This window comes from Plectropomus leopardus, chromosome 4 (genome assembly GCF_026936395.1).
Source record: "Plectropomus leopardus strain MGB_pleo_1.0 chromosome 4, ASM2693639v1, whole genome shotgun sequence".
Lineage (NCBI taxonomy): Eukaryota > Metazoa > Chordata > Actinopteri > Perciformes > Serranidae > Plectropomus > Plectropomus leopardus.
Window position 1 is genome coordinate 15,168,471 of NC_142179.1, and position 14,670 is coordinate 15,183,140.

General features: G+C 38.5%; 1 protein-coding gene across 1 annotated transcript in view; it reads right to left on the reverse strand.

Annotated features, from left to right (window-relative positions):
- Positions 1–5,016: 5,016 nt before the first annotated feature.
- Positions 5,017–14,670, reverse strand: part of ipo11 (importin 11) — a 152,850-nt gene continuing 143,196 nt past the window's right edge. Inside the window, exon 30 of the mRNA XM_042488560.2 lies at positions 5,017–7,030. Coding sequence (XP_042344494.1) covers positions 6,866–7,030 — 165 coding nt within the window. The 3' untranslated portion in view covers positions 5,017–6,865. The remainder of the gene's footprint in view (positions 7,031–14,670) is intronic.

Sequence of the window (14,670 nt, forward strand, 5' to 3'; positions counted from 1 at the left end):
TCTAGTTACATTTAACTGTAGTAAAGGCAGACATCTCTACCGCCAATATCTCCAGCAGTTGGCGACTACATCAAAACAATCTAGATGAATAAATGTCCCTACAAGAAAGAGGGGAAACGTATTTGTATTTAGGGGTGAACTGGGCTTTGTCTGTCATCATAAAACGCACACACAAACACGCCACATTGTGCCATTTATGCATAACATGGTAATCTGTCTAATGTCACTGCTATTTTAATAAAGTGAGAATGGGTTACAGAGTTCAAAAGCCGTCATTAGCTGCTTCCATTCAGCTCTAACTTACCCCCAAAACTCATTAATCAGTGAACCAAAGTGCAACACTTTAATCAGTGGACTTTTCACATCCCTGTAATACTCTTTAGTGACGAACATGGGCAAAATGTTGCACACACACAAATTTGGGTGCACAGGGGGACATTTGTGGTACCCACACACCTACTTGAATGGCACGCTGTATGGCCAAGTAATGATCGCACATGCTTGGAACCAGGTTTTAATTACCGGCTGCCACAGGCAGACAAGAGCCGCCACTTTTAATCACAATCAATACGCAGAGACAAATAGGTACTCACCCACACGCTGTCATTGATACTTTCCTGCTACAAAAGCCCTCACACAATCAGAGTGACAGGTAACTGTCGGAGCACAAGAGAGGAAGGACACTTTTAAAGTATACTTAAAGCAAGGGCCTTTGCTTTATACGGGTTTGGTCTGTGTGGGACACATGAGAGTGGCCTGTTTTAGCTCAATGAAAAGGTTTCAGTGACAGTGAGAGATGTTGGTGATGAGTTTTAGGAATCGATATGGTTTTACTTACTGATGCTACTCATTGAGCAGTGACTGAGGAGATGGACATGCCATGGATGTCTCTGTGAGCAGCTCAACAACACAGGATGTACATGTTTCTAACAAACTGACCAAATATCCTCAAACAGTGACAAGGGCACACTATCGACTGATGTTCAGTCTGTAGCTATTTCGCAAATATTTGGACACAAGTCACTTGCATTGACTCAGCAGGACTGTAACACTGATATACTGTATCTATGATAAACTTGTGGCAAGCTACTTCATAAAGCATCACACTCATCAAAGGCAACATATTCATTTTGAGGGAAAAGATTTGAAAACTCATTTGTTTCTTTCACATACTGGGAAACACTGAATTATGTACGATGAATAGGGACATCTTAGATTTCACATTAAAACATATTAATGTTCAGCTGCTTTCTCACCAAGAGTTAGAATAGTTAAAACAGAGAAATAGATAAATCAAGCATTAATCTTTGTACAATGACTAGAAACAGCTCGCCTGGCTCTGTCTACAGGAAACAAAGCCCCCCACCAGCACCTCTAAAGCTTACCAATTAACACAATAAATCTCAATTGTTTAATATATGCCAAAACAAGGTGTTAAAATCACACCTTTACGACAGAGCCAAGCCAGCACGTTGCCCAGCCCAGCTGCCAGAAGAAAATGATGGCACTGTTGTACATTTCATACGCATCATTTCAACCTTTCTTAGGTGACATTTAATTACGTACATGAGCTGACTTTGTCGTTGGCAGATGGAGCGGATGGTGGAGAGTGTGACACCTTGGTGTGATGGCTGCCAAGCTGCAGGACTCTGCAAGTCACTGTTAAAGATCAATACATTTTAGCGCACATTTGTAGATGCTGGGATAGCGGTCCATCTCAGACGAGCCAAACGGCACCTGAGAAACTCTGATTTGTGAGCTGAAACTGTTTCATTCAGTGTTTTTTAACCTGATCCACTTGTTTTTGGGAGGAAGAGACCTCTGCAGATAATTTGGATCCCAGTAAAAATGTCCTGAACAGTGCTCACTTCAGAAATTCTAACAGAGAGAAGTTTCAGCTGGTTGCAATCCTCAATCTTGAACGCTAGATGCCACTAAATCTCCCCAAATCTTCTACACTTGACCTTCAAGCCAAAACCTCTCTTCCATAACCAAGTCTTTTTTGTACTGAATCACAATCACACATTAACCACAGCATTGCTGAAATGCTAAAAAAACGTCAAGTGACATGTCCGCTAAAAACGTACAAATGTTACATATCTTTGCAGAATAGTACAAACATTTTTTTCTGGTGATAAGGTTGACTTTCCCTGCCTCCAGCTTTTATGCTAAGCTAGGCCCTTTCGTCTAACTTTCATTGAGAAAGCAAATACGCACATATTCCAAATTGTCAAACTATTCCTTTCAATGCTCATGGAATAGTTGTACCAGCTATAGTAATGTCTGTTATTGTGCAGTGTCAACATTATAACACAGGGTACACTTGTTTACTTTACCCCTTGTAGCTCTCTTTTTGGAGAGCAACTCCACACCAGTTGTGGCAGGATGGTTTAGGGAAAGAACTGTAGTGTAGTGAAGATTAAATGTAACTGCAAACCATTTTTTTCAGCTCTTACTTTGTTATTGATGTTTTGCTTTCTATATTCAGAGGATGTTTAAAACACTTAAATCATCCTGGGAAGTGCATTGACTTAATGTCTTTAAATGCAGGTGCATAAATAAGAAAATGAACAATTACCCAAAGTTTTTGAAAGAGGAAGATGCTGCTGTGTACTGATAATCTTCGAAATAGGGAATTTATCCAATGTAAAATGAAAGTTATAGATTAGTGCTAATCCTCCTGCTCTCCTCTGTCATGCATTCCACAGGATAATTAACACAAAGCCTCGCAGATAGCCTACCTGTGTCTCTTATCTGTCTCTAAGAGACTACACCGGTAGTAAGTGTAATAGAAGTGAGGATGAAAGAGAGTGGGAGAAGAAAGATGAACGACCAAGTCGCTTGGATTAATAGTGCTGTGGAGAAGGAAAAGGCAGGGCGGGAAGTGAAGATGGCTGTAGAATCCTTAATCGTCTCTTTGCACTCAGTAAGCCACTCAAGTGACCAGTTGCCAGAAGTACATTTATTCTCGAGCACTTGACAAATGGGTCGATGCTGGCCACTGCTGCCTTTGTTTTCCTTTCCTTTGGCATTCTGCAGCCAAACTTAAGAGAGAATTTGTCAGTCTGTAGAAAAGCATACTAGATTTATTTGCTTTGTAGAGTCTGTAGTTACTGAGCAGCAGTACAAGAGCTGCACATGTAACCATTAAAAAGTTTCCCACTTGTTTTACTGCAACATTTGCTGACCACTGCAGCATAGAATTCCCTGAGAGCAATACAATGTATGAAAAAAATCCCAATATTGCTCTTTTGCTCTCTCAGAGGTCGAAATCACTGGTCATCTTTTGTTGAAAAATAAGTTCAGTTGCTGGTGGTTTAAGTGAGGGAAAGTTCCTGAATAAATGCACAATAACATCCATAGAAATAAACCAGCATTGTCTAGTCAGCAGAATAAAAAGTTGGCACTGTGCAGTTTTGCAAACTGCGGACGATGCATTCGTTCGTGTTGTATATATGACATATCAGATTACATGTATATGAGCTAAGGTTCTCATTTGGAAGGAAGAGGGGATGGTGGATGGCAAAACACCTGGGCAAGACGGCTGCAGAGCTGCTGCAGGCAGCAGCAGACCACTATTTGACAAAACCCTGTATCTTTTTACAAGAGGTTGGGACATTTTCAGTGTTTCTGTACTGACCAAACCGGGCTCTTTAAGCTAAAACAGCTAAGCAAGTATTTTTTATGCCTAACCTAACCACACATTAACCACAGTTTTGTCTCAACATAAAATTGAAAATTAAAACAGAAAGAAACGTACGGTTTCAAAATATGACTATTACATATGAAACATACAAATGTGGCATATCCGTGCTTGGCAGAAGCAACTGGATTGCCACTAGAAAAGAAGCACGATGTTATAAGTAGTTTTACATTTGCGAGAAGTGTAAGACAGACATAAAACAGCTTATGCAAATATGGCAAAGAGGTCTGACAGTTCAATGAAGCTATAGGAGATATTCATCTAGGAGGCTCACTCTTTTAGTTATTTTTTAATCTGTGCTGAGAGATATTCATGGCTTTATTTTCCTTTGGTGCCACCATGCGGTTGAGATTTATGGTTTAGAGACAACTGTCATGAGATTTGGCACGCACATTTATGTTTCCTCAGGATGAACTAAAAATCACTTTGGCTATCACCTTAACTTTTTATCTAGCAGCATCAAGACATCAAAAGTTAATTATTATCTTACGTTTTGGTTTACGACCAAATGCATGTAAAAAAAAACATTATGTTACTACTTCTTACGTGCCTGACATAAGAATCACGGCGCCCACGTAACTTACACACCAAGAATGATAACTGTAATGATAAGAATGTGAGATAATGAACAATCTGTAAGCAGTACTGCCAAACACAACCAGCACACTCCAGTCGAATGGATACTCAGTATTTCTATAGTTCATCAATAAAGTAATTCACAACTATTGTTGTTGTTATGGTTGTGGTATGCGATCCGCCATCCATTTAAGTTAAAACTATATATTTATAGTTATTATTCTTGTTGAGGACAGTCCTTTAAAGAACCGCTAACATGGCTGTAGACTGTAGTCTTGTCCTTTTCCAGTCAATTTCCCGTCCTATGTGTGACCTTTTTTTTTTTTAAATGTGCAATTACTCCTGGCTATCTCCTCATTATCTAACTGACTGTGTTGTTCTTTTTCCAAGGTCACTTACAAACTACTTGCATGTCATGTATATCACATGCAGACCCAACAGTATATGCATGCCATATTATTCTTTCAGAGACGCTCCCCCTTCCCTTTTCACTGCTATCAAAGTTTAGTCCTCACTGGTGCAGTATCCAGGGTAACAGTCCCTCTTCAAGCACATCAGTCAGATTTTAAACTTAATTTTTTTCTGCCAGTGCAATTAAGGTCTAATCTGCCTGAAATAAACACACTCCTAAGAAGTGGGCAGCAGATAATACACTTTGAATCAGCATTAAATCCTAAATACGATTGGTGTTTTCAGTTACATGCATCGTAAAATCAGTGATGGAAATACACAGACTATTTTGGCTGATTACTGCATTTTATTGAATGCTTTGGAAAAAAAAAAGCAACAAGGATTATTTCCCATCAAAGCATAACCAAATGTATAACCCCAAAACATCTCTCTACTGTACTTCGTGTTACGCTCTAAACTTCATAATTGCGATCATCAACAGAGTACAAGTACAGAAATCCTCTACTGTTTAACTAGTTAAGAAATGAACATAATAGTAAGAAAGGTCTGTTGAGTTTCGAGGATAGGTAAGGCTGAAAGCATAAGGCCGTAATTCTGACTGCTACTCAACTCTATCACAGTGTCAAAGGAGCTAGTGTCAGGATTATCTCCTTCCCAGGGAGGTTGACCAACCTCATAAGAGCAAATAAAACCATGTTAATCCACAAGAAAAGATTAGAAAGGCAGAGTGACCCAACGGAAATCACGTTTCAAATTACAACAAACTTTTTTTTTTAGATCCCGTTTTAGATTCTGTGTGAATCCACATGCCACTATCTTCATTCTACTATTAAAGAACTTCGGCGCCATTTATTATTTTTCTTGATGTGATAGGTTTGCTTTATGTCTACCACTAAAAAGTCATCAACGGTCAGTCAAATCAGAAAAACCAGCAGGGCAGCAGGACAGCTACACAACATTTTTTGACTCTTGAAGTCACACTGGCTTACAATTAAACTTCTTTAACAGCCACATAATTCATCTTTTTTTTTTTTTTTCAGATTAAATAGTGAAGAAACAACCTAATGGCATGTTACGTTTGCAGTAAGTAAGTATTTTGTACAAGTTAGCACTGAGACATGAAATATGGCAACAGTTAAAGATCAGGGTCTTAATGCAACTGAAGTCTAATTTGGACATTCCTGCTGCACTGCTCCTCGGCCGCCTCCCGCTGTGTTAAAGTACAATGATGTGTAAAGATGTACCATTGAGAAAAAAAGATGAAAACAGGTGAAACAGTTTTTGGTTATTAAAGTGCTCTGACACACCATCAATTAGCAGCAGTATGTATATACATATAAATGTGGTTCAGCACTCTCACAAATCAACCACTTAAAAATCACCAATTTTACAGTCAAAACAAAATTATCCCTCTGACGCAACTCAAAAAAAAAAAAGGAAAAACACTAGTTCTTTCAGTAGTTACTTCAATTCAACCTCTGGTTATGACAAAATCAGTCTTTAAAAAATGGAAGAGAAATGAACACAAAGTAAAAACAAACTAAAATGTAAAATAGCATCATGCAGATTATCATCCATACTTTACATACATACAAAATTACATTTCTTTTTTTTTTTCTCTTTTTAAGAATAGACTCTGTAAACACTGCTTTAGGTCCTTTAGATACGGTTTATACACTTTTCTGCTACAATCTGTATGTTTCTCCATAGAAAATAGTCCGAGGTTCCTGCTCTGGCATCTGCAGGTGAGTTTTACTCCTCAAACCCCCCAACTCTCATTCCATCTGTCCAATTTTTCTACCCACTCCACCTTAAAACCACAAAAAGAGAAGAAACTAGACAAAGTGAGTGGAAGCTCTGGTGTGGTGATGTTTTTACGTGGGTGTGAATTGACATTTTCAAGTACCCACATAGACCCCATCTTGATTAATAAAAAAGGATGTACAGGAATCCATATAATAGAGAAAGGGACAGGGGTGTTAGCTGAGGACAGTTGACAAGGCTAGTTCTGAATATAGATAAGGCATAGCATGGGTCGAGGTTGGGAAGGGTTGGATTAAGAGTCCACATATTGGGCAGATTATTAGCCTTTCCGGTACATTTTCAAAAATGGGGGAAGAGGGTAGCATTAGGCAAAGATGTTTGTGTAAGGTAGTAAAGGATTGTAGACATGATTCAGAAGCCTTGGAGGAACTCCTGGAGCTGCCTGACGAGCTCTGTGTCAACGGTCTCCATCAGGGCCCCAAAGTCCTGGTCCCCCATCATGGCCTGCTGCGCCTTCAGCTTCTCGTAGACAAACTGCTGGAGAGAAACACTGTGCACCGGGTCCTCCAGGGCCAACTGCAGTGGGACGAAGAAAATGGAAAAAATTGGTCAGCTTTTTAGGTTACAGAGATATTAAATTTACTGAGTAAATATAGCTGCTTGTATTCTTTCTCATGCACTGTTAGATGCATGTCGCATATTGCACAGTGAATTCTAAATTAGATAAATTACATGACAAGTAGTTCCAACCAAGCAATCTGATTGGTCCACAACACATTTGAAATGTGCTCAGATATGAATGACAGCACTGCTGCCTCATCACTAGAAGAACTACTCCACCATTTCTTGATCACTGCTCTTAAAGAAATCATATGATTATCATACTATTTCAGGCAGGGGACAAGAGGCATTTTAGAACAGCATCAACGAACATCAATAACTCTGTATCGAAAATTGAACAGTTCGTGAGAGAAGATACAGCTGACCAAATGAAAAGTAACAGCCAACTCACTGATGGTGTAAACTATAAACTAACACAAAGACCAACCACCATGATCTTAGGTGATGCGGACCTGACCTCGTCACCCTCTCTTGTAATATTGCTTAATTAAGACTTTTTGTCAACAGTCTTAATAAAACACTTTTCAAACAATTTTTCAAGTTTGTAACTTCTACTATATTAATACTTATATTACATATAACTATTATAAGTTATATGAAAACCATTTTTGTCACATTCACTGAAACTGTCAGTACATCCACAGCATTTTACATGGGACAGATAATCTGGGAAAAAAACTGTCTGCAAAGTTATTTTTACAACTAAACAAAAATGTGTTTATGAAAACATCTGAGGCGAGAAAAAGGAAATACACAGGCCTGGTTTTTGACTGAATCTTGATCCATATTTGATCAGTACTGCTGACAGTTTGATCTAAATAGTGACAGTTTCAGTTAATATGACAAAAAGTCATCTCTATTACAGTTACCAACTGTAGCTTTAACCTCAAAAAGTAATTAAACGCAATAATGGAATAACTTGACCAAGAAAGTCATGAAATGTCCTAATGTCCCAATATAATACATTTCAGGTCTTTTTTTTTCCTAAATTGATTGTCATAATTTGATTTTGACAGATATCAGGAAGTTTTTTCTCTCGGAAATATAAAGTGTGCAGAAAAAAAAATTATCCTTCAAAATCGTTATGTAATCAGTTTAGAAAAAAATACCAGTAAAAATGTTATTACAGTATCAGTCAGGAGGTATTTTTTTATTGACGTTATTACTTCTGCTACATGTTAAGTGAAATTTTATTACATTTTCAGTCAATTATTGAATTATAGGGTGCTACAAAGCAGAATTTCTTTTGAATCCTTCCCATCCTCCCTATTTTGGCAGCAATTAATGGCTTGATTCTTCTTGGATATGTCTGCACTGTTGTAGCAGATCTGGATTTAGGGATTTAGTTCTCTCTCTCATTCTTCACTGCAGATTTGCTCAAGCTCGCTGAAGTTGGAACATGTTGCAAGAGGATTCAAGTCTGGTTTTGGCTGAGTCAGTGTGGGCTTTCACATGCCTGTTCTGTGGGCATTCCAGCTTTGATTTTGTAGGTGATAATAGCTTAGGTGTGTTATCTCTACCAAGCTTCATAGTCTGGATATGATGCCTTCTCTGCCTTTTGTATTACAGCTGAAGAGTTCCTCTTGTTTCAGCATGGGACAAGAGTCTTTTGCCTCATGCTGTCAGTCTTTCACACTTTTTTCCCTTCCAAAAATCTGGTCTGCTGTCAAGAGGTATTTTTTTTTTTAAAGTGACCTCCTTCTCAATCTAAGCGTTCAGCTTAGCTATGCACTGCCCTAACTGTTGTCATTCCAGTAAGATCTCACCTTTAATACCAGTGGATCAACCGACATGAGAGTGAGTAGATACTGACACTGTAGTGAACTTCTTTGTCAAAGTTGTGGATGATAAAGGACTACGCTATGGAGGTGTAGGATTAACTGGAACTACACTCATTTCATAACCACCATCTTTGGGTGCTGTGCTGGTATAGAAACACTTACTGTATTCTTTCTGCTTATTTCATGGTCTATGAAAGGGGGGGGGGTCTATGAAAAAAATTATACACTGGATTTTAGGATTTCCATTTTCCATGTTTCTTGGCATTTCATAATTTCTCTGCAGTTTTGTTTATTTTTATTTTGCTTAATTTGACCTATTTTGCTCTTTCTCATGTGAAGCTCCTGTTTTCCAATGTTTTATTACGTTAAAACTGGCTTTATTATTAAAGTAAAGTAGTTTGTAAATTAGTTTTGAAAATGCTATATAAATAAAGCAAACTTTTATTATTATTATTATTACTATTATTATTATTATTTTTATATAATGATAAAGACAGAACATCAATCATGGCACCTAATTTTCTGTAAAATCATGTTCATTTTTTAAAATAACCATATTATGTAATCAATGTAATTAGACTGTTTGAACATAAATTCAAAAATAATTTTTAATTTCATCCATTTCTGCTCAAGTAAGTTGTAGTTGGAAAGGACATTTACGAGTATAGCACTCATGCTGTTTAAGAGTCACTTTTGACAAAAAGGGGAGAAAAAAGCAACTCAGACATGTTACCATTTCCAAATTTGACATTTATGTCTAACACAAACCTGCGCTAGAGAAAATGATTCACTATATGCAGCTGCTACCATTCATCTTGAGCAGACGACAGCACTGGAAAAATAATCCCTGACAATAGAGTAAAAAAAAAGTGAGCAAAAGTTGGATGGCTGCTGACTAGAGCTGACATTTCTGTGGGCAAGAACACTGTCATTTATTTTCTGTGGAGTGAAGCAAGGATAGAGGAAATCACAACACCATGGAAGTTTGAAAGACACTGTTTGCAAATAAATTAGAGGGGTAAACGTCTACTCTGAATGCAACTTCACAATATAAACCTACTCCTGTGGACAACTTTTAAAACAATTTGGTGTTATACAAAATACATTAAGGTAAATATATAAACAGTACTTTCTGTATCATGCAAAATTTCTTTCTATGTGAATCTGTCACATGCCCTTAAAGGGACAGTTCAACCCCAAATCAAAAAAAAAAAAAACAACACTCTTCCTTTTACCTGTAGTGTTATATATCTATTAATGTTATGCTGTGAGTTGCTGGGTGTTGGAGATATTGGCTGTAGAGATGTCTGTCTTCTCTCCAATATAATGGAACAAGATGGTTGTGCTTGTGTTGCTCAAAGTGCCAAAAGATTTATTTAAAAAACTCAACAGCATTGTCCAGAACTACCCCTGCCAATGGTAAAACTTTAAAGAAAGAAGTGATGATCACTGCTACTGCTAGCTCATCTTGTACCGCTGAACTAGCTTAAGTTACAGCTCAGCTGAGGACAACATTTACATATTACATTTCGTGCTATCAGGAGCGTCTCGTCTATGAGTAGAAGCATTTTGCGGAAAGAAAATAGTTCCTGCATGAAACTGCTCCCAACAAGGTCTGTAGATTATTTTTTTTTGGCACCACAACAGTGCTATCTAGTTCCATTTCTGAGACATCTCTAAGGCTGATACCTCCAATACTCGGCCACTCACACCAAAACAATCTAGATTGATAATGATTTTCCACATATTCATTTATTTGTGGCAGGCCACTACAACTAAAATATCCTCTGCCGCACATAGATTTCTGAAACTGGACTATAGATAAGAAGCACTATTGGAATATATATATATATATATATATATATATATATATATATATATATATATATATATATACACTGTTGGGTTATTTATAGCGCACTTGGGGCAGAGACGGCACAGCACAGCTTTAGAGGCTTTAAAAGTGGAACTAAACCATTCATTCTGCTGGGTCTAAAACTTCACTTTCACTTAGAAACATCTGGAAAAGCTCCTCACATCCACTGATGTGATCTGATCGACTGTGAACAGATCGAAAGATCAACTATCCATCCCATGAGTGACAAACTGCTGCAGAGGAAAAAAAAAAAAATACGAATGGAGAGCTCTGACTGCTGTATGGCAATAACAGGCAAGAAAACATACTGAAATATAACATACAAATAAAAGGAAAATGATGTGTTTTTGATTTTGGCTCGAGTCTCCCTTCAAAACCCAGAGTTCTTTTAGACTGACACTAATGTCATACCTGTGTGTATTCGTGACATGCATGCCTGAAGCTTGATTCTGGCTCTCTCACCTGCTTTGATTTCCCCACAGATTAATTATCATTATTATGTGACAGTGCTTAACCCTCCTCCCCCAACCTTCTGAAAACAGGCCGTATACTGAACCACACTGGCCATCGCCAACTTAATCTTCTTTATAATCAATCATACACGAACTTGACATTTGGGCTAGCTTGTGCACTCTTCCTTATGCAGTCCCAGAAGAGCTCTACACATCCCAAAGAAAAAAAAAACAAAAAAAAACCTTAGGTTCTTTGAGAAGCAGAATATTGTAATGGCAACTCTTGGTCTCAAGCCAATCACTGGAGAGAATACTTGTCATGCTAATTAGTTTTGTCATTACAACGCAATCAAACTAGTGAAGAGTGGCTGCTGTAGAGTGGCTTAATGGAAAAGCTGTCATCTAACCTGGGTGATTACCTTCAGCACAAGGACCTGCTGAATGTGTGTGTGTGTTTTTACACAGGGTTCCTACAGCTTAAGGCACGGTGGATTCAAGTCTTTTTAATGCCAATCTGAATAAGTTTAAGGCCAATTTTCTCATACCAAAAACTGAAATTTATTTTGCCCATATTTTTATTTTGAAATAAAACGTGTTTTTTTTGTCTGGTGAAAAAGTTAGATTATCTATGTCAATTGTTGGAAAAACAACCCTTTTAAGAGTGGAACATATGGAGGGCGGTGAACATATTATATTACCATAAAGGTTTCTAAATGGTTTACTAGCAGAAGTGGTAAATATCTGGCATTTCTGTCCTGTTTTGTGGATGATTTTGTGTATTTCAATCTGCATGTGACATTCCACCATTTCAGTCAATTTAATCCCAATTAGATTAATGAATTCAATGCCTTTCAAGACTTTTTTCAAGCTTTTCAATGCATTTATTAGACAGGACAGATGCAGCATGAAAGGGGGGGGGGATGACATGCAGCAAAGGGACGTGGATTGGAATCAAACCTGCTGCTGCTGCAGCAAGGACATAGTCTTTTGTACGTGGCGGGCCTGCTCTACCAGGCGAGCTACTGGACCCCCTTTTAAGACTTTTTAAGGATCTGCAAGAACCCTGTTTATAGGACTGTATCCTCTATCGTTATGAGTGTATGTCCAAGAAACCATGGAACGAACAGTTTTGATGTGTTAGCCAAATACAAAGGTCTTTGAAAGCACTTCATCACTATGATCCTTTGAAATATCTAATCTAACTGGGAAAACACTAATGATACACACCTTCATAAATCCAAATAAAGTATAAGATATTAGTTCTGATTTAGTGAGGAAACAGCCAAGTACAAGTTTGCTTTAAAGAAGCAGGTACACTGCGTCATGCCTCAACCAAAGAAATGTTAAAACAAAGCGACAAAAGGTGTGTGCACAGATGAGAACTTCTAGGAGTATTTGAAGAAGTTGTGTAAATTTAAAATAATAATAATAAAAAAAGAATAAAACAAGATAAAGATGCAACAGAGACAATGAAACAGAGAGACAGCAGAATGTAAACAGGATTTTATGGGTAGACATGAGCTTAAAGGCAGAATGTTTCAGATAGTCGACAACAGAGCGCTGAGATAAAGAGCAATATGCCAAGGACACCTGCTGTGCTGAGACTCTGTGCACAAAGCAGCACTGATACAAACCAATCTGAAGAGTAGAAGCTACCAATAAGAACAATAAGCATGATCCAGTGTCATCCCTGGGGAAAAACACAAGCAGAGATGAGAAGATGAGAAAGCGGAGAGAACAAAGGGAGGCGTGAGGTAAGAAGAGGTGAGGAAGTGACTGCTAAGCAGAAAGGACAAGTGGAAAGGAAAGTAAAGAAAGTGGCAACAAGAGAAAGGACTATTGTCATGCAAGAGAGGAGGTTACCAGGAGCGGGCAGTATGACGTTGTAGCAGAGAACACCATGAGAAAGAAAGCGATTCAAGACAACAACAGATGACGTGGGACGCCCTGCAGCTGGACTTCATTGTTGAGGACAGAGAGGAGGAGGAAAGAGAGGAGTGGGCAACATGAGAGGAGGCAGAGAAAGATGAAGAGAGACAGATAAAATGACAGGGCCCGTGAAAGCCCTCATCTCTAATGCAATCCCTGGACTACTGCTGCCCTTTTCCAAAGCAAACAAAGTAAAGAGTCCCATGCCATTACTGTAAAAACGTCAGTGATGTTCAAAATCGGCCTGCACAGGGGATTTTTAACACACACACACACACACACACACACACACACACACACAAACAAGTGCGCCAACAACCCAGATATGTTTACTGCTCTAAAGCTCTCTGAATGACAGGTCCACACAAAGCACAGCCGCATTAACAACCAGCTTCTACTGCTGCATAAGGAAATCTGGGATTAACAAGCAGCCACGAACTCTTTGATAATAAATTTACAGAATTAACACAAGTGGGTCTATTAAGAATCTATTTTTCTCACCTTCTGACCTCTCAAACCTCTTTTAATTCCATTCTCCTCCATTTACCGCTCCATTCCTTTCCCAGACATTTTCTCACCACAGTAGGCTGCTCCGCTCAGTGGAAAAGCACGTTTGTAGCAGCGGACATTAAAGGAAACTAAGTCAGGCAGGCAATTGCTAACTGGACTTAATGATGCAACAACCTGCACTTCTCCAGCCTTTATCTCATATCCCGTGGTGCCTGATGTCTGACTGCAAACACACACTCACTTCAGCGTGATGTAATGAGCTGCAGGGCTGTATGATGTACTGAAGTGTAAACTAAGAACTGTATTGTGTAAGGGGATGCTGACAGCGTGGGGTTCAGAGGATTACACTGCGGGCAGATGTTAATTTCATCAGCTAATTTATGACACAGCATTTACAGGCTTTGCCAGCCAGTCGCCTTCGGCAACGCTGACTAGACATGCGAGTTGCTCTCAAGTGGTCAGAAACAACTCAAAGCATCATATAATTTCAAGACAAGTGACTCTCAAGTGATTCCATTTAACGGCTCCATGGTTATATAAGAGAATAAATCCAAGTGTGGCTTGAAAAGGAAAAAACAAAGGTATTTCATTTTTTAATTTGGGTGAGACAGCTGATCGGCTGTTCAGTCTGCTCCAGTCTTGGCCAGTTGGTCTTGAAACTCAGGAGATAATATCATGTTGAAGGATTCTGATTATTTAGTTTGTCATCCAGTTGCTGCCTTTCCCTCACATTACTGTTATTTTAAATATTTGATATTTATGGCTGGAATAGGGATGCTGACATCATATGAGTGGAAGAAATAATGAAACTGAACTGACTGAAAACAGTGTGCAAACTAATGTCGTGCTGTGAATGAGAGTAGCTGTTCTTTTTAGGATCCACTTCGGCCACTTAGTATATTTGAAAACAAAGCTTTCTTTATTGCGTTTTGACCTCTGTCCACAGGAAAACTGCATTTAGGTCACTAAAAAGGGATCGTTTCTTCAACTTTTTGGTTTTCAGTGTTGACTTGTAGACACGGAAAACAGAGAATTTGATTCTTAACG